This window comes from Fragaria vesca, linkage group LG3 (assembly GCF_000184155.1).
Source record: "Fragaria vesca subsp. vesca linkage group LG3, FraVesHawaii_1.0, whole genome shotgun sequence".
In the NCBI taxonomy this organism is placed as follows: Eukaryota; Viridiplantae; Streptophyta; class Magnoliopsida; order Rosales; family Rosaceae; genus Fragaria; species Fragaria vesca.
Genome location: NC_020493.1, coordinates 12,696,072 through 12,717,061, shown reverse-complemented (window position 1 = coordinate 12,717,061; position 20,990 = coordinate 12,696,072). Strand labels below are relative to the sequence as shown.

The 20,990-nt window shown below is 38.8% G+C and overlaps 4 protein-coding genes across 4 annotated transcripts in view; 2 read left to right on the top strand and 2 right to left on the bottom strand.

Annotated features, from left to right (window-relative positions):
* Positions 1-1,616, bottom strand: part of LOC101311256 (villin-1-like) — a 7,260-nt gene extending 5,644 nt beyond the window's left edge. Inside the window, exons 1-5 of the mRNA XM_004294181.1 lie at positions 1,401-1,616; positions 1,215-1,307; positions 775-874; positions 448-516; positions 20-256 (exon numbers count right to left, since the gene is read on the bottom strand). Of these exons, the coding sequence (XP_004294229.1) occupies positions 20-256; positions 448-516; positions 775-874; positions 1,215-1,270 (462 nt within the window). The 5' untranslated portion in view covers positions 1,271-1,307; positions 1,401-1,616. The remainder of the gene's footprint in view (positions 1-19; positions 257-447; positions 517-774; positions 875-1,214; positions 1,308-1,400) is intronic.
* A 1,635-nt stretch (positions 1,617-3,251) lies between these two features.
* LOC101293668 (zinc finger CCCH domain-containing protein 25-like) lies at positions 3,252-5,237 on the top strand. The gene is made up of 3 exons (XM_004294206.1): positions 3,252-3,487; positions 3,570-3,867; positions 4,229-5,237. The coding sequence occupies exons 1-3, from the start codon at positions 3,315-3,317 to the stop codon at positions 4,901-4,903; spliced, it is 1,146 nt and encodes a 381-aa protein (XP_004294254.1). The 5' UTR covers positions 3,252-3,314; the 3' UTR covers positions 4,904-5,237.
* A 1,290-nt stretch (positions 5,238-6,527) lies between these two features.
* LOC101300709 (pentatricopeptide repeat-containing protein At2g29760, chloroplastic-like) lies at positions 6,528-11,166 on the bottom strand. The gene is made up of 3 exons (XM_004295702.1): positions 8,799-11,166; positions 7,263-7,423; positions 6,528-7,148 (listed from the first exon to the last, which is right to left on the bottom strand). Exons 1-3 carry the CDS (start codon positions 11,164-11,166, stop codon positions 6,528-6,530), a joined length of 3,150 nt encoding a protein of 1,049 aa, XP_004295750.1.
* Positions 11,167-16,653: 5,487 nt separating this feature from the next.
* LOC101300429 (probable fatty acyl-CoA reductase 4-like) lies at positions 16,654-19,855 on the top strand. Its single transcript, XM_004295701.1, has 10 exons — positions 16,654-16,738; positions 16,820-16,923; positions 17,068-17,273; positions 17,395-17,495; positions 17,711-17,906; positions 18,046-18,210; positions 18,450-18,531; positions 18,625-18,891; positions 19,324-19,451; positions 19,553-19,855. Exons 1-10 carry the CDS (start codon positions 16,654-16,656, stop codon positions 19,707-19,709), a joined length of 1,491 nt encoding a protein of 496 aa, XP_004295749.1. The 3' UTR covers positions 19,710-19,855.
* Positions 19,856-20,990: the final 1,135 nt, after the last annotated feature.

Below are 20,990 nucleotides of genomic sequence, written 5' to 3'. Positions count from 1 at the left end.
AAATTTAAGCATAACTTACTTCTTTAACATGAACAACATGGTCCCCTTTGCAAGCTAACAGTGTGACTTTATATGTCTCTCTTTTCAAGTGGTCTTTCTGTGATGCATATACTCCTTCAATGGGTATAATACAGGGCTTGAAATATGACAAAAACTTTCCGGTTTCCCGGCCTTGAAGTTCCATATACTGCACAGTGCATGACCCAAGAGCTGCATCTAGTTCAAGTGCTTTATCTGATGCCAACACTGAGTCCACCTGTCAATATGGTATTCCAACTTCAGTGTGGATGCTAAAGGAGATTAAACTTACAATTGCCTAGAGATTCAGAATTTTAAGCTCCACTAATGGTCTTGCACCAGATTGTCTGTGTTGCTAGATGTCATGTGAATAACAAAATATTGTGCATGACAATCAGCTGCAGATTAAAATTGAAGACAGGGTGGAACCTTATTTGCATTCTTTCCGGTCCAATAGTGTATGTCATGCTGAAGAGCGCCACTCTTTGGCAGAATTGTCTGTCATGATAAACAGGACTAAAATTAATTTAATTGCATACCTGATAATATATTCTACTACGTAACACAAATGATCCACCAGTAACGTTACAACAAATTTACCGAAATGAAATCAACTTCATTTGGGAAGAAATGGTATATATCAGAACACGTACTTAGACTTACTGTCAATTAACAGTTGGTTAAACTTGAATGTGGTATATTGCTTTAAGAACATCAATGATATTGCAATGAAAGTAGACTTTTCCATAAACTTACACTCAAGATTAGATATGTACTCCCAGAATAGAATCTCCCATGTGAAGATTTTGGGACAGAAACCAATTTTTGGTTCTCAATACACCAAATCTCCAAGCCACTACCATAACAAGGATAAGGAAAAAGCAATGAGCTTGGACACTATGAAAATAAAAAATGATATAAACACTAACGAATAGTATTTAGGAACAATTATAGACCAAAAGTTGCATCTCAAATTTCCCAGTTATCTTTTGCTGAATGCTGATAAACTGTTCATATTGAATATCAGAAGAGCTCAAAACCTTCCACTAGTTGAGCAAATCTTTTACAGAGGCACTAGCTGCCCCATCTAAAAGTTGCAATCAAATTTTTAAATTACCACCCAAAAAAAAAAAAGTTGAAATTTGTTGAAGTTTTCATTACATTGCAACACTGAAATAAAATCATTATAAGGATACAGCGTTGCTCCTGCAGCCTGGAATGCTGGATCTGTATCTTTAGCATAAATAGACATTGTGTTTCATGTCCTTCACACCCCCACAAGAATTCTCCTTTATAACAATTCAATGAAATCTGATCAGCTTCTGGAAATAAAAAGTACAAAAAAAGCAGTCAAGCAGATTGAATGAGTAAAGCTCACGTACCTTGGTCCCTTCTGTGCAGTTATGGAGGAATCAGAGAAATGGGGTTCAGTTTGATTCTATTTGCAGAGAAGGAGCATAACCCAGAAGACCCAGCAGGAGTATATTCCTGATCCTTTTGACCCTTAAGAATGATCATGTAATAAAGAAGTTGGAAAAAGAAAAAAGAACTGTACTAGCCGGTCTTTGGGAGTTTGGTAAAGGCATCATTGTGTTCATAGAAAAAGAAATGCAGTGATTGGCTTTAGCAACCAGCTAATGTCATGGGCCCATTGCTTCGAAGTTAGACAAAACATGAGTGATAAAGGTGGGCGTGGTCTGTATTCTGTAAGACGTTTCCCGCTCTTGGAACAGTTCAACTTCATAGTTTGTGAGTTGGTACTCGGTAGGGAGTCCATTGTTGAAGATCAAAACTTGAAATTGATGTATTGGCTGTTACTGTGTTGCTTGAAATTCTTAGTGAATGTTTTATGTAACGTTTATTTTATTTTTTATTTTTTAAAGAATGCGGTTGTCCTTAAGCCTTAATTAATGAAATTATCGAATACAAGAGGAATGTTTAGCTTGAACCTCTGATTGCAAAAACATGAAATAATATCAAGATTCCCTATAAACAAGTATTCAACTAAGCACCAACTAGAAAAAGAGTGCTCCTATGTTTTATAGTGAAGGGCAAATGTTTTGAACCTCGAATGTTTTATGTAATGTTTATATTTTGGTACAGAATTGGTGGCAGTGTGAGCTACCATTTCAGAGTTCAAATCAATAACCTCCTATTACCTGAAAAATCCTTGTAGCGTCGCCCCACTCACAGCCTAATATGCTTCCACTATACTTTTTTTTTTTGTAATGTTTTTGATTATTGAAAGAAGCAAAAACATTTTTTTTGTTATAATGAAAAAATTGATAACCATGCTAGTATTATTTACTTGCTTTATAGTGAAGAAAAATGTTTTGTTGGTGATGCACTGACTGCATGCTGGCAGGAATGCCATTAACAAGATAGTCTTCTAGAAAGTTAATGATCACCTAAACTTAGTCTTGAAGAGAATACAGAAACATGTAACAATGCTAAATGAGAAAGAACTCACTTAATTGTCCTTAGTAAGAATAACTGAATAAGCACCAAGTAAAACAAGAATATCTACAAAAGTCCATTACAAATGGGGTAATCAAATTCTAACGTTTACTAAGACATAAACAAATTGGAATGATTTCAGGTAAAAAACGGGTTTACTAGCACATAAATGAATCATAATGGGTGTATGCCCAACCTCCTATCAGAAATTGATTCATGAATACTTAGGGATTTGATCGGGGAGATAAGTTTATCAATCATCTGGAATCGCTACCGATTTATACCTTATCACATTCCAATTGTTTTTTGTTCATGATTATTTTCTTTCTAAATAAGTGAACGTGTTATGAAACACTATCTCAAAAATTGCTCCATAAATAGTTCGTTACAAGTTCCAATCGTCAAAAGACAACCACAAAGTTATTAGGAGAGTAGTGAAATGATGCAAGGACATTCCGAGCAAAGGTATTCTTGCTTCTTATACCATAGTTTGTTCAGTTAAATGTCGAAAAAGAGAGGAAAACAAAGAAGAAGAAGAACTCCTTTTGTGAGTTGTAGAAATATTCTTAAGTCGGGTTTTCCATACCATGTGGGTGACCGATGTTGCAGTGAGGCAGCCCAATAACAATGCAACAAATACAACTATCCCTCCCTGTCCTATAATATTGGACCGTTGTTGGGCTTCATTTATTACTTCGGGTGTCCAAGCCTATTAAAATCTCCGGTTCGGCCCATAAATCTCTTTCTCTCTCCCTCTCTCAGAGATCCGAGTTAAAACCCTGATTTCTGCACACAGAGAGAGAGAGAGAGAGAGAGAGAGAGCTGAAGAGAACGAAGCCATGAATCCACTAACCCAGGTGAAGAATTTACAGAAGATAAACGCAACAGAAGCTCGATTAGGGATTTCAGAGGACGCTTCATGGCACGCCACGTTCAAACACTCCGCCTACGTCTACGCCGGCGGCCTCCCCTTCGATCTCACCGAAGGCGACCTCGTCGCCGTCTTCGCTCAGTAAGTAAACCCCTTTAAAACCCTAACCCTAATTTCATTTCGAATTCGTCTTCAATTTTTAATCTTGATTTTTCTGTTTCAGGTACGGTGAGGTCGTCGATGTGAACCTCGTCCGCGATAAAGGCACCGGAAAATCGAAAGGGTTTGCTTTTGTGGCGTATGAGGATCAGAGGAGCACGAATCTGGCTGTGGATAATTTGAACGGAGCCCAAGTGGTGGGTCGGACTATTAGGGTTGATCATGTGCCCAAGTACAAGAAGATGGAGGAGGAAGACGAGGAGGAGGCTCAGAGGAAGAGGGAGGAGCGCGGCGTCTGCCGTGCTTTCCAGAGAGGTGAATGTACTCGTGGCGCTGCGTGTCGGTTTTCTCACAATGAACAGGTGAGCCTGCCATTGCCTTGATTTTGTTTTTTAGGGCTTGATTTCATTGTTGATTTTTGAAATTCTTATTGATGTTTGGATCTTTAGGACTGATAGCATGCATTGATGGAATGTAATGTCGGTATTGATTTCTGCTTATTTCAGCTTCGAATTGTTTGTTTCTTTAATTTGTGTTTGGGAGTTGGGTTTATGCGGGTAGATATTGGGGGATAATGAGCTTGATTCCTGTGTGTTACTGTATATGTTTTACGACATGCTTGGAGTGAGTGCAAGATCTGAGTTTAAGCAGACTGATGAGTTTAAATTGATATTGATCCACATATTTAGGTGCTTATGGTTGATTCTTTTTGTTTGTATTCAGAGAGCTGCAAACACGGGTTGGGGTGCTGAGGACAAAAAATGGGGACATGACAACTATGATGGTCCGAGAAAGAGTGACAAAAGATCTGGAACCATCCCCTCGAATCGTGTTCCAGAGCCTAGAGCGCGAGAAGATTTGAGCACTAGAGATAAATTCAGGACAGCACCGGACAGGAGGAGCTTGGATGAAGAAAAGAAGACATCAAGAAGACGTGGTGAGGATAATGAGTTGGAGCCAAGATCAAGAGAAGATTATGACAGGAGGGAAGAAAAGAGACCAAGAAGACATGATGAGTATGAGAAGGGAAGAGAATATCATGATAGAAGGGAAGATAGGAGACCCAGAAGGCAAGGCGATGATGAATTTGAACCAAAGTCAAAGTCTGGAGAAGATAAGAGACCCAGAGGGCAAGGTGCTGATGCTGCATTTGAAAGTAAGTCTAGAGAAGACCATGTCAGAAGAAATTATGATAGAAGGAAGGATAGTAGACCAAGAAGACGTGATGATGATGTGGAAGCTTATGACAGAAAAGAAGATCGTGATCGGATGGAAGAAAAGAGATCAAGGCAACCCAATAATGATGAATTAGAGCCAAAGTCACGAGCACGTCGGGATAGAAGGGAAGGAGAGAGATCAAAAAGGCATCATTATGATGAAGTTCCTCCAAAGTCCTGAGAAGTTCGTCAAAACGGAGATTAACAAGAAATCAATTACCACTAAAGGCTGGACCAGATGCATGTAAGACTATTGATATGACCGGGTAGGCATATCATGTCACTCATGGTGGGATTCTATTCTTGGTCAAATTGAGAGAGCCATGGTGTAAAACATATACTCAGGTTCTTCACAATTCTCACGTGTCTTGTTTGTGATTGTACCTGTTATGCAATGTTAAAGAGTTGTTTCTGGTATATTGTTTAATATAGGATTAATTTCAGTTTACCCCCCTGAGGTTTGGGGTTGACATCGTTTCACCCCCCATACTTTTAATTTTGAAAATTTACCCCCTAAAGTTTCAAATTTTCATAAATTATGCTCAATTGCTGAAATTTCATCTAATTTAGACGTTAATTTTAACTTCATAACTCACTAAAAGAGCTAAAGTAGTCATATAACAACATAAATTGCCAAGAACATCTCCAGCAGTATTGCTAAATCAAATTTTTTTTGAAATTTGTCAACTTTAGGAGCTCCAACAGTATACCTAAATGGTTGCCAAATTTAAGAATTGTTAAACAAAATTGATAAATTTGTCAATTGAGCCATGACTTGTTAAAGAAATACTTATATTTTCCCTCCTTTTTTTTCTCCACGTGTCCGTTTATAATTTGTTAAAAGTATTACTTAACTTACACTTAGCAATAACTGCTGGAGCAAAATTCTTATACCAATTGCTAAATTTTATAATTATTGCTAAATTTAACAATAGTTTTAGTTACACCGTTGGAGATGTTACATTTTTTTCTAAGATTTCATGCTAACATTTAACCTCCAAATTAGACGGAATTTTAGCAATTGGGCTTTGATTTATGAAAATTGAAAACTTTAGGAGGTAAATTTTCAAAATTAAAAGTATGGGGGGTGAAACGATGTCAACCCCAACCTCAGGGGGTAAACTGAAATTAATTCTTTAATATATATCCTGATTTTGATGCTGATATGGTCCTTTCTCATTTTAGTCTGTTATCTGGTTTGATATATATGATTCGATATGCCAAGCCCTTGGAACAATCGATGCGTGTGGAAGTTCTGTCTTGCTGCTATTTTTGTCATTCCTACCCAGAAGGACGAGAAGGTAAGGGCGATAATGCATTCGATAGGGCAGTGGGTATACAACTCTGCATAGTATCTGTTTTTGATTCTTAATGTATTGCAACTGCTGTACATTAAGAATGTATTGCAACTGCTTATTGTTCAGAGCAGTATTAGCACTTCTGTTGAATTTGCATGGAAATTTTCAATCGACATTGTACAGAACGCTACCATTTTAGCTTCTGGTTTGCTTGAATCCACACATGCGATTCTATCAAGATTCGCAAACATCAAATAGAAACAAACTCAAATGCAATCAAATCTTCAGAAGTTTTAACCAACTGCTATGGCTGTATGTATGGTTAAAAGGCAGAAGAACAAAATTTGCTCGAGGTGAGCTATTACATATAAAGAAGAGGCAGTCAGCCAAATACTCGAAGCCGTATTTACATTACATTGTAGGCTCTCCAGTCTCCAAATGAGTGGTGACAGAAACAAAATTGTGTGGGTTTCATTTTAGAAAAGCAGTATATAGAAACATGTTCGATTAAGAACTGTGTACCTCTCTCGCATCAACCACAATGGAGCCATCAGTACTGATATCAATGGTTTTTCCAGTTACCCCTTGTACTAAACCAGGCACAAGAACACGACCTCCTTCATATGTAAACATGATGTCTTCGTCTTCGTATCTATCTTCATATTCACAGTCATCTTCATAATATTCATCGTCATAGTATTCAGCTTCACAGTATTCATCTTCATCTTCCATGCTACCTAAGGATGTTGGCCTGGTCATGATGCAAAGACCGTCATTTGCATTGCAAACTGCTTGGCTTTCCTGAAGCAGAGTTCCCTCTGCTGAACTAAACGCCCTCTCTTTGAAAACAAACTCATTCCTGCTACTATAAGTTGGTACGCCATTTACAGTGGCAAACTTGTCTGAAAAAGTCGCAGCTCGCTTAGTATGTAGCGTCTCATTTTGACTGACATTTTTCTTTTCAGTTAACTTCTGAAGTTTCGCATGTTTCCAGTCTTCGGCTATGGTTATAGTGCTGTTGGTATCCCAGGTGTGAAGAATTCTGTCTGGACCAGGTTGCCATAACAGATCTCCTGTGCTTTTCTTTAGTATAAATTTGAACTGGATTGCTCTGTCAATTGGTATGTCCTATTTGAAACCATACGAATTCAAAAATGACATTATTACTTAACATGATCAACGTCTATTCGATCAAATTTACAGCTTCCAAATTATTAATCCTTATGCTTTTGAAGTTCTTACCAGGTCAACTGTCCAAATGTTTCCATCAGACCAGTTAAGGGGTACAGCACTATAAGGGTTCCACTGTCCAATGATGGGTTCATTGCCTACCAGGAGAAAATTATCACCGTAGCTGCACTTCTTATGTAATCGGAATTGAACATGAACGGTTTTTGATGCTGCTGTGAAGCAAAATGTAACCGTGAAATAATATTGAGAAGCAGAAATTGATTGTTAAAAGCTTAACAAGATCAAATTAATATAGTAAACTTGCCCGCTGGTTCGATCACAAATCCTGCTGAGACTGAGTTCCTTAACACCTGCTCATGAATTTTAAAGAGGCAAGTTAAAGCAGATGATCAAGTTGGTGAAGAGAAATTAGAAGATTGTTTATACATGTCATTTCAGCTGAAATCTCTATCCTGCACCATTTATAATGACTAGTTTGAAGTTTTAGAAGGTTGAAACAAACTAATACAGATGATTGATCATTTTGTTTTTGGTCGAAGATGATGATTGATCATGCATTACAAATTTACAATATATTGGCCGTAACATGATATGTAAAAGTCAAGGAAGCAGCATCCGATTGACAAGGTAAAAATAGTGAAAGTACTACATCGAGAACTCTTCTGGGTTATTTTGCATTTATACCGTCTGTAATAGCCTGGTTCATCGAGTCAAGAATGCCCAAGAAACAAACTAATGAGAATGGCATGAAAGAATCCAAGTGTTTTAGTACCCTTGTTTCAGATGAGCGAACTGATCGAATAGCTTTGTGCCTAAGCAAAGAAGTATGATGATGAACGTTTGCATTTGAATTCCCAAATCTTACAAAGCAAATGCTAGATTGACCAAGAAGAGCTTTTACAGGCGATGGAGGCTTGTTAGTATTAGCCTTTGCAAACAACGTTGTGGAAGATCTTGCAAAGGCTTCCATTTAGCACTGTTGTATCAGAAAGAGTCACACAGTCCTAGAGATGTTAGAAATGAGCAAGCTGTATATAACAGGCATATATGCATGAGAAATGAGAAGGGTACGGATCTGACATCAGGTGGAAACTTAACAAATGGCAGAATGAGGTTGCATTCTTTTATATTTATACCATGCAAAAGCTTTGGTGCCCTCAACTGAAATGAGAAACTTGTGCCCTGTTTTAGTGCGGAATTTCAGTTTTGGTTTTACAGTACTGTTTAATTGGATCTGAGACAATAATAGGAAAAAGAAATCCTTGCAACTTCTAAGTTGAACCGTGTTTTGAGGGTTCACATTTCAACCCATTGTAAACAAAAAAGAAAAGCTTTGAACTATAGGGAGAGAAAAAATATAAGAGAAGATAAAAATCTCAGCAATACTACAAACATTCATTATAAAAATTAACGAAGGTTACCTGGTTATCTTCCATTCTCGACAAGTTCGATACAACAGATTCCATATCGTAAGAGAACAAGTATTTAAGCTAGTATATACAAAAGATGAACATTTTCCTAATGTTTTGTGGGAGTTTGAGATTCAGGATGCAGCAAAAGCTTTCTCCTTTTACCAGTAATCATTACATGAGCAATGCCCCTCTCTGAAATGATGAAACCGATATCGATCTCTCAGAAATATCTCCCTATTATAAAGCTTAGATATAAGCTTAGCAACTGAGTGGCAGTCTCCACAAACACGAAGATTCTTCACAACGCGAATTGGTTGAGATGGTTTGGAGCTAATAAGCCCAAAAGCAATAGCCAGTTTCTCACTATGAAGGATTAAGGCATGTTCCTTCATGTCCTCTTCCTCAACAAATTGCAGTAGGTGGGACTTGTTTGGCACATATCCGATTGACTTCAATCTCCCTGCTATCTCATCCAACTTTGAGTAGATATCTTTGGATAAAGGATGAGTGTTATCGCCAACTAGAAATTCATGAACACTACCATCAATTTCAATTGAGCTACAACCAGGTTCTTTCTTTATTCCAGAATCTCGCATAAGCTTCCTTAACCCAGAAACTGCTTCCCATTTCCCTGTTTTGGCATATACATTTGATAAGAGTACATAGGCTCCATGATTTCTGGGATCCAAGTCGAGCAAATGGCTACAAGCCTTTTCAGCAAGTGCAACATTCTCATGGCGCGTACATGCCCCAAGCAGAGCTCCCCATACAGAAGGTGTAGGAGAAATTGGCATTTTCTCTATCAGTTCCGCAGCTTCTTCCAGGTTACCTGAACGACCAAGAATGTCAACCATGCACGCATAGTGCTTTATTCCAGGCACAACTCCATAAACTTGCTCCATTTGATTAAAAACCGTTCTTCCCTCATTTACCAATCCTGCGTGGCTACAAGCGCATAATATGTTAGTAAATGTCACAGCATTTGGCTTCACCTTAGCTTCTAGCATTTTTGAGAAAAAGTGCAATGCATCCCTCCCCTGACCATGCATTGCTAAAGCAGCAATCATTGCACTCCAGACAAATACGTCTCTTGTCTCTGCCGAATTAAACACCTCAAGTGCCTTCTCTAGATTCCCACATTTTGCATACATGTCAATAAGTGAGGTTGTGAGGTGACAATTCAACTTCATCCCCTGCTTCTTTACATAAACATGTATCCAGCCGCCAAGATCAATAGCTCCCAATTGAGAACACGCTGCCAGCGTACTAACTAGAGTAACCTCATCAGGCTTGGGACCCTTGTTCTTCTGCAACTCATGGAAGACAGCTAACGCCTCTTTTGGCTTACCGTTCTGTTCATAAGACGAAATGAGCACATTCCACGTAGCAATATCCTGACTAGGCATGGTACCAAAAACACGTCTAGCCTCATCATAATTCCCCATCCGAGCATACCCATCAAGCATAGTAGTCCACGACACAACGTCCTTCTCCGGCATCCTACCAAACAATCTCTCCGCATCTTCAACACTCCCGCATTTGGCATACATATCCAGCATGGCATTATTCAAAGTCAAGTTCTCCTCAACTCCATGCCTTTCAACATGCGAACAAACCCACCTCCCAAACTCCAAATCCGCCATCTTTGCGCAAGCCGACAACACACTAACTAATGTCACATCATTCGGCTTCATATTCTCCGCCTCCATTTCCTTAAACAACTCCAACGCCACCTCGGGACAGTTCCCCTGAGCGAAAGCCGTGATAACAGAATTCCAACTAACAACATCCTTCTTATAACTCTTCAAAAACACCAACCGCGCCAAATCCAATTCCCCGCAAGAACCATAAAAATGAATGAGCGAATTAACAATGTACACATCCGAACCCAGCTCGGCTTTTACCACCATGCCATGAAAACCTCTCCCAATCTTGGAAGCCCGGAGCTCCGAGGCCGCCTTGAGCAGAAAAGGGAAAGTAAACTTATTGGGGCACTCATTACACTCGTCGAGCATCTGCAGAAATATGCGGATGCTTTCAACCGGGTCGGGGCTGGAGGCGTAAGCCCGAATGAGGGCGTTCCAAGTGAACAGATTTGGTTCAGGAATTTCGTCGAACACTTGGCGTGCATAGTCGAGGCTCGAAAACGGGGAGAGGGCGGCAGCTGTGATGAGCTTACTAGCGGAATAAGGGTCGAAGAATAGGGACGTTTTGAGCATCTGGGCATGGACTTGCTTGAGGTGGTTGAGGGTGGTGCATTGGTCTATGAGTGGGAGAAGCAGTTGGGTTGGGAAGCGAAGGTCGTTATTGACGGTTGGGGGATGACGTGGGAGAGAGATGACCGGGGTGCCTAGAGTTGCCATGTCTTCTGCGGTCACGTTGATGCTAACCACATTCTTATATTTTAAAGTGCTTCTATTACCCAACATGATAAGGCCCAGGCCCAAGACTGGATGAAATGGACATACTGAACCACAACGAGTGTCGGAAATCGAACGGGTAGGACTTGGAGTCATAATTTGGCCCATAGGCCTAAGGTCCATTAGCGCCCACTTGAACCAGCGGACAAAAGCTCGGCCCCGCCTGTAAAAAGCCTATCTCGACCCTGCACAGCCATGCCAAAAATTTCAAAGCCCATGATGATCCGGCTCAAGACTTTTAGGCCCACTCAGAAGCTCATTCAATTCTAATATTCATAGTCATTGATAAAAATTATTGCACGCTGAAAACTTCATGGGCCGCCTTTTCTTCACTCTTAAAATATCACGTTATGATGCAAAGGTAAACAAGAAACGATTCATACTCGCCGTAACTTCAACCAACATTGAAATTTTTCGCATGAAACACATGGCACTACGAAAGGTATCAAACACAACCGGTCGAGCAGTGTTGAACTTGGCGACCAAATACAAACGGGGAGCAATAAAGCCCTTATCTGGGCACCGAAGATTACCAAAGTCCACTGGTTATTCATAGTTGTTGAGAAAAAACTTAGATGCTAAACTTGTAGTCGTGGCAACAACAGAAGTGACCATAGCAGGATGCTACACAACTTGAAATTTTGAAAACCCTAACCTTATTCTACAAATATATATGTGCCACGTAGGTAAACTTAACTTCAAAATAGATGGAAATACCGTACGGGGAAACAGTGGTATAATTCAGGTATCAATAGGGTAGTTTTAAAAGTTTAGTTACCAAAAAGTGTAATACATGATAGTTCAGGTATCATATGAGGATTTTCCCCTAAAATTTTATGTGTCACGTGGAGGAATCAGAATTGTGTGTACCACCTTCTTATAACAGTCGTTTCTGAATACATTGAAATTTGATTACAAAGGGGGGAGATGAGTTTAGGAATCAACGATCCGGAATCAATACTAATTCATTTCTTCTTCCATTCTAATTGTCTCTAATTCATTGTTATTTTCTATTCTAAGTAAAACGCTCCATATTCTAGTTGTTCAACATCTGTTGTTGCAGAGTTGTCACTTTGATTGAGACTTTGATCATTTTGATCTTACTTTTATCGATCTTGACCTTCTTAGTTGACTTTGGCATTCCCCCTCAAACTAGCACCTGTAAGGACTACAATGCGCGCAACAGATCGAGATAAGTATATCTGGAACTGGAGAGCCGAGGAAATTTAAGGTTGATATGCAAAGAGAGATCTCAACCTTCTGATTTTTCGAGATTTTGAGTCCATTAATTATTGGTTTCAAGAACTCTTTGAGATCCAAGAACTCTGCTGCAGTCTAAGTTCAGCTCAATAAAAACGAATAAACACAAAACACGTTTTCAACGCATGTGATAAATAAAAACGAAAGCAATAGTTTACCGTGTAATGCTAAATGAACCACTTTTTTAGAAACCACCTAGAACTCACCTTAGGTGGCAGCTTATGTGGCATTATGTGGCATGGCCATGTCACTAAAATATACTCTTATTCTTTTAAATTCTTTATTTTTTTATCCAAGGACGTTAATATTTTATTGATTATAACTTCAAAGTAAGTACAACAACATGAACATGATCTGCTTGCTGGGGCAATCCTGCGAAACTACCTAGTAAACCTACCTAGTAGACACCAAGAAATTTCTATGCTGAAGACCATGAGATGAAACGCTATGGTCAATTTTCCATGGTAGCAAATAAGATAAGTAACCAGCCACCGAGAACAAGGAGGAAGGGACAAAGCCTCAACCTATAATTATTTGACCACTTTCGGGACCACCCTACGTAGAGGGGGCTACCCCAGAGCATCAACAAACCCTAGTTAAAGGCCAAAACCTAATAACTAAGAAAATGCTCAAGACCCGCATGCAGTCCTAGTCTAAATTAAAAATTAAAAATAAAACATAAACAATGCCAAGGCCCAAAAGAAACCCTAGCCCAACTTTTGCTCACCTAGAATCCAAGCAAAAAAACGGATCAAATAGGCCAAGCCCAATTCTCCTTGGCCAAAACCTCTACCTCACCACCGCCTCTCTCACCACCGAACCAGCAGCATCGACATAATTGTCGCCGTCCAACCCGCATCAATCGTCACCGATTGCCAACTACCGCCGACACCACCGATCACCTTCTTGCTCCACAACCAGCAGTAACCAAACATAGACTAAAGCCCCGCGTCAATCCTACAAAACAACACCCAATCAAATTGATCGGACCTAGCCGACCGGACTTCATGGACCTCCCATCTCTTATCTGGCCTTGCGCAATCCCAGACTGCCTCTGATCTCCACTCACCACCCTGGCTCGGTCGAAAGCATCCACTGGCATAAAGAGGTCAGATCCATCCAATCATCGTCTTCGTGGTCAAGGACTCAACAAATCAACCCATCCGACCGAACCCAACTTACGTCGACGAGGCCAGAGACCTTCGCCGGCTTTGGGGCACAGCCGGACAGGCGCAATCTTGTCTGTCGTCTTCTCTCTCCCTAGGGTTTGGAGAGCTGCGGCAGTACAAATTGATTGTTTAGAAAATTTTATAAAAGTCCACTTTTTAACATCTGTTCATTCATAAGTCAACCTTAATCTTTTTACCCACATAAGTCCACTTTAAGGGTCAGATTCGTCATCTTACTTTCATTCCATACCTAAAATACCCTCTCAATCACTCCCTACCAAAAGAAAATGGCCCTTCCTCTTTCCCCGTTCGTATCTCTCTCTCTCTCCTCTCTCTCTCTCTCTGGCGAGAAAACCGACCAGAAAGCCTCATCGGAACCCTAAATCGATGAGGGCCTTCGGAAATCGACCAGAACCCTAAATCCCTCGCCGGAACTCTAAGCCTTAGGGCCTCCGCTGCCTTATACAACCTCCACGTCGCATCCTTCATCCTCGGCACATCGTCGCCGCTGATAGCAACGCCGCTGCCTTCGTGTCCTCGATCTCATCGAAGTCTGGAGCCGACCCGAACGTCAACGAGCTGTAGTAGATCGATCTTAGATCTTCGAATCTGAACGATGAGACCTCTACCTCGTCCGATCCTCTGATCAGCCCATCGTCATCGCCTGCAGCACCTTCTCCGATCGGCCTCGTCACGTTGACTGTCATCGTCGTCTTCGTCTGTGCACCTTCGCGTATGAGTTCAAGACAGTGACGACAAAGGTGATTCGTCGGTAAGGTGCAGATCTCCAACGGTCTGACAAGAACACTGGCCGATCCAAGGGCTATGGTTTTGTGAGTATTCCAATTTGTTTCTATTCTTGTTCAATCTTGATCACGCATCACTCACTGCTAATTTAGTTGTGGAATTTGATGAATCAATGGACATATGAGTTTTTGAATGGAGTGTTTTGTGTTTCTGTTGAGGATTTTGGTGACTTTCAACGAGCTAGAGGTTGCTGCCATGGCGTGTGCTGATCTGATGGCTGCCAAGCGACTTGTAATCTGGCTTCACAACGGCGCCTTCGACTGAGTTATGGTATGAAGCATTTAGGAACTCATTCTTTGTAGTCACCGAAATTATCACCGTAGTATCTTTTGTAGGCGGTGGTAGTAGTTTTTGTAGATGGTGGTAGTAGCTTTTGTGGCCGATAGTAGTATTTTTTGTGTTCGTTGGAAACCTCATAGTAGTAGTTTTTTACACTAGTGGTATTATTGTAAATATAAGAGAGAGAATCTAATTTTTTTTGTTGGATGACAGTCTGTAATTTTGTTTAACTTCTATACCTAATATAAAACCTTATTTAGGCTTAGGTGGACTTATGTGAGTAAAAATGTTTGGGTGGACTTATATGGAAGAAAATATCTGAAAGTAGACTTCTATGTAATTGGCCCTCGATTGTTACTGTTCTTTTAAAATTTCATTTTCTCAATTACAAAAAATTATTTATTTTTTGCACTTTCTTGAATTTATCCTTTCAACCCTATTTTTTCTTTCTTTCTGATCACATATGTGCCGGCTTCATCCCCATCAAAGACCAACTTTTCTTTCTCTTTCTTCTCTCATCTCTCCTCTAAACCGGTCATCTTACCTTCTTTTCAATTGAGAGGAATATACCGATTCGATCCATAGCCATATTCGTTAACGATTAAGAAGAGTATGTTAATCGAACACTAAGGGCTATAGTTGTTTTATTTGATCTTGAATCTTTACGGCTCCTCCTTACCAAGACATGCTCTTGCAAATCATGTCAAAGCTCATTATCAAAACCATGACATGCGCACAGAACCATTAGCCCATTATCATAAAGATTGATGAATAGAATCTTAATCTTAATCAACAACCAAGCAACACAGTTTGTTCTCTCATCTTCTCTCACCCTTTCAAATCTCAATCATCCTACCTTTTCTTCAGTTGTCACCCCTAGGCTGCGATGTCAATCATCTTATCTTCTCTTCAATTGACACGAGGGATAGGAGAGGAGGAGATCAATACTGTAAAGATGAATACGGTGCAGATCATAAGAAAGAAAGAAAAAAAAAAAAATTTTTGCAACTAAGAAAAAAAATGAAATTATAAGAGAATAAGAAAGTATGTTGTACTGACATGGTCATGTCAGATAAGCTGTCACCTAAGGTGGATTTTAGGTGGTTTCCCAAAGGTTGTTCACCTAGTATTATTCTAGTTTACCTATGAACAACCAAACACCAATACTTGATTGAGGATGGTCCTTCTTCTCTAACCTAGCTTCTGTTATGTATCCATCAGTGCTTAGAGTTACATTTGTGCCTTTTGCCCATGTTTGTTCTAGTGATCGATCACATAGAAACCTATGTAAACCAACCGGTTACACAACCAATAAAAACGGCGCGAAAGCAACAGATTACTAAACAACCAAAAAATGCGCGCATTTAATTAATTAAGAATAATGCTCCTTGTCCTTCCGGGCATGTGTCTACAATTTCCACCATATATACAAAGCTTGATCTCCAGATATCAGAATCCACCGACGATCGAGGTATACAATTTAGACCAAATGGAACCAATAATAAGAAATAAGAAGCTAAATGTATATATGCTTAGAACAACACAGCAGCATATACGTATGTAACCACAAATTAAGTTGTCTGACTTTGTCTCTGTAAGAATTCCAAAGACTTGATTATACCTGTAATTTACTTTGCTTATGAGAAATAACCAATAATAGCATATATACAGTACAGGCGATCAGAGGTTTGAAACTACTGTTTCACTGCATGCGAAAATATAAACTTAACTCAACGCACCTGCTTCAGCTATAGATCGACACACTTGCATCTGATTACCTAATTAAGCTGAGCCATTGAAATTCATTTATAATTTCCTTGTGGCTCAAGATTTTTAGATGAAATAATATGGGTGACATCGGCCATATATATTATTCGTCAATCGTCGGGCAGTGGTTGGCAGGTGCAATATTCATTACATCTTTGAATTTTCCATACCAGCTTCATAAAATAGAACTGCGGCTGTGCCTATATATACTCCAAATAGCATTTGATACCATACAATCGTTCGAGTATTAGGTTAGGTATCCTCGACCAAAGCTAAACATTCTGCTTCTTAATACTTCCAGCTTACCAACTTCCGTACGTACGTTATAATGGATCATCAGTTGCACAGCATGCTGGGATACCTACATGATAAGACTATTTTGATTACTGGAGCAACTGGCTTCCTTGGAATGGGTACGACACCTCTCTCTCTCTCTCTCTCTCTCTCTCTCTCTCTCTCTCTCTCTCTCTCACGTACGTCAATGTATCATGCAGTTCTTGTAGAGAAAATTTTGAGGGTTCAACCGAACGTCAAGAGACTGTATCTTCTTGTAAGAGCTACTGATGTCAAGTGTGCCACAGATCGAATGAAGAACGAGGTCCTCTAGCTATTAATTAGATACACATAGTCGTTATTATTCACAAATTATAAGTGCATGCATGCAATATAAACAACATATAATTTGGAATACTGACGACCTAGAATAGATGATTAATCGACATGTTTGAACTTGTATATCAAGATCCTAGGGAAGGAGTTGTTCAAGATTCTGAGAGAAACATGGGGTGCAGATTTTGACTCCTTTGTTTCTCAAAAAGTCATTGCTTTACCTGGAGATGTAAGTTCTGATGAGAACCTGGGAGTGAAAGATATGATATTATTGGAAAATATATGCAATGAGATACAAGTCCTAGTGAGTTCAGCAGCAAATACCAACTTTGATGAGAGGTAAGAAATACATGCATATACTTTTCACACAAATATCCATTTTGTATTTTCTCCTTCAGTATAATTCCATTGTTGATTATATTTCAATACACACACACATACACTTCTGTTGGATTTGCAGATATGATATATCCTTGAGCATCAATACATTCGGAGTTCTTCACATGCTGAGCTTTGCAAACAAATGCTTAAAGTTAGAGATGCTTCTCCACGTATCAACAGGTAATATTAATATCTATATATTTCTGTTCTAGCTAGTTAAAATTTGAGTAACTTTTATTTTTTATATCACTTTTCTAATATGAATCAATATATAAAAATATTAAAAAATAGAAAAGAAGAGGATGTGATACGTCCTCCATCTTTCAGTTGTTTTTCTTTTCATATGCCAGTGTCCTCAAATTTGCATGTCTAAATTAGTAGTACCTGTTTTCCAGCATATGTGTGTGGGGAAAAGGTAGGGCTCATACTAGAAGACTCAGCTTCAATGGATAAGAGGGTCAAGGAGACGCTTAGAGTTGATTTCGAAGTAGCAGAAAAGAACCTAGTGAATGAAAAATTGAATGAATTGAAAACACAAGGTGCTTCAGAAGAAACTATTACCTACACAATGAAGAACTTCGGCATCGAAAGGTTTTCGACATCTTCGTCCTACACTCCTACTTACCTTAATTTGTAGTACTTTCAAGTTTTAACTCTTACCAATTAAAACTCCAAATTAATTGAGATGAAAATTAAACATTTCCCTTCTATATATACAACTTGATTTCAGGGCTAAACTTCATGGATGGCCAAACACCTATGTATTTACAAAGATGATGGGAGAAGTACTTTTAACTCGTCACTCTAAGGAAAATCTACCTTTTGTCATTGTGCGTCCACCTATAGTTTCTAGCACATACAGTGAACCATTTCCAGGTTGGGTTCAAGGTTGCAGGTACGAAAATTCACTAAACTTCAAAACTCCTCTTGTTTGGGAACTGGGAAATATTGCTAACCCCTATATATTCATAATTGTCATTAGAACCAAAAGGTTCAAATCCATATAAAGATTATGAGAGGTTAATGATATTTCTCCATATATAATCCTCCTTTACTTGTTTATTTTGGTTCCTAATTAATTAGGTCAGTACTGAATTTATGTATTCATGTGTTCCATGGATCTGGTGGTTGAAGAACTGTTGATAGCGTAATTGCTGGTTATTGTAAAGGGAAGCTGGAATGCCTACTTCTGAATCCTATGACAATATCTGATATTGTGAGTTTTAAGTGTATGTCTTCATTAAAAAAAATTAATTAATTATGTTTTCTGCGTCAAAAGGCATTGAATTAAACTTGTGAATTTATGCAGATTCCTGTGGATATGGTGGTAAATTCAATAATAGCAGCGATTGTGGTGAATGCAAATAAGTCATGTGGCACCATTTACCATGTTGGAAGCTCAGGAAGAAATCCTATAAAATTTTATGATATTCGTAAGTTTGCATTCAAATACTTCACCAAATATCCATGGATTAACAAGGATGGTAAGCTTATCAAAGTGAGGAACATCCCAATATTCAAGACTATGGCTACTTTTTCTATGTACATGAAAATTCGCTATTCGCTTCCTGTGAAGGTTTGTTCTTACTCGATAGTATATTGACATGAACAAATTTTCTTGTTCTTTATTTAACCAATATATTAGTTTCGAAATTTACATATATATAATGGTAAAATAACTCATGACTTGGCATATACCACTCACTACATAGAATGATAGAATGCTTGAAAGTTGGAACTATTAATGTATGCTGAGAGAATCCTTCATTTAAGAGAAGAAAAATTGTCAAACCAACACACAAGATGTATATTGTTTTTTTTTTTTTTCCTAAAGATAAACAAGATGTACGTTTTGTATGATTATTTGATTTATTTCATATCTTATCTTCGATCTATTTATCCGTAAAAAAACATTGTCGTGTACCTCATAAATAAAGAAGTGAAAATGAAAATTCTTGGTTAGCATGATTTTGTTACTCATAAGTTTATTTTCATTCTTCTTTTCAAGGCATTGAAGTTGGTTAACAAAGTATCTGGCCAATTTTTTCAAGATGTGTATGTCAAGTCTAACCAGAAACTCAAACTGGCGATGCGCATGGTGGAGCTATACCGTCCCTATATGCTATTCAAGGGCATGTATGTGTATATGTTTTTTTTTTTTTTTTTTTTTAATTAAACAAAATTTTATAGATTAATGACCAAGTAAATGACACTAACGAGTGTGAAATGTTGCATAGCTTCGACGACACCAACACAGAAGAGTTGCGGAAGATAACAAAAGAATGTTACATAGAAGCAGAAGATTTTAATTTTGATCCGACATGCATTGATTGGGAAGACTACATGATGAACACTCACATTCCAGGATTCCTGAAACATGTCCTAAGCAAATGATGGATTTGCATTACGATGTAATTAATATGTGTTATGATCGATCATATATGCATGTATGTCTCTTTCTGCCTCTGTAAACTTTTAATAAGTTTTTCTGAAACTCCGGTATTTATGATGAATTATGAAATAAAACAACTAGCTAAACGTACAAGAAGAAAAATGGAATGAGACAGAGTAATTGGTATGATCATTCTAAATTCACAAATGATCATTTGAGAATGGTTAAGATGCAGGGATTGAGGGGTAATTGGTACGAGACAGAGTTGGCCATCTATATCCTAGAGAATTCACCAAAGCTCGAGAAGCTTGTCATTCATCAAAGAATTTCTTTAGAACACCCTAGGGGAGTTGTGGAAGAAAAACTCAAGGGAGTAAAGACTGATGCTCAGATCATATTTCTGTAGTTGCCTAGTTCAAAAAAACCTAGTGATTATTTGTCATTCTTAAAGTGCTTGCATGTTTTCTTTAATGCATGGAATCAATACCGATTCATTTCTTCTTCTATTTCAGTTGTCTCCGATACATTGTAATTTTTCATTCTAAGTGAGGTGTAGAGTTTACCTTTTGACTGAGGCTGTGATCAGATTGATTTTACTTTTATCTTGACCTTCTTAGTTGACTTTGACGTTCCCCTCAAACTAGTACGCAAGGACTAAATCAGTAAGGAGAAATAAACCTGGAGCTGGATTGCTAAGAAAATTTGAGGTTGATTTGCAGAGAGAGATCTCAGCCTTCTGATTTTCCCTGAATTTGAATCCAGTAGAGGTCCTGAACTCCGCTGCAGTCTCAGTTCAGCTATGCCACCCCTCAAAACTGGTGTCAAGGTGTACGCATCAGTTTGGCCATTACTCTGTCAAGACCACGCAGAGGACGCAAAGAACCCACCCAGAAAACAGATGGAATTCTAGGATAGTAGGATTCCTCCTTTGGGCAAATACTTTTATGCATACCACTTCCAGTTGTTCTATACCAAACTCTATTCTAGTAAGATGGTACACACTAGCTAACAGCCCGTCTGGTGCTACATCATAAGCACCCATCTCCATTTTTGTATCTCATGCTCCCATCCTTGCTTACTATTGACCAGGCCCAGCCGTAGGCCAAGACGAGCAGGGCCCAGGTCTAGGGCCACAAATTCGTAGAAGCCTCAAATATATGAGATCTGGTGTAATTTTGTATAATGAAGTACCTGCTTCAGTGGTAAGCATTATTCTTAACTACTAAGGGAACATGGTTCGAGTACTCAAATTGGCAGTTTTGTTTTCTTAGTTTTTTTTTTTT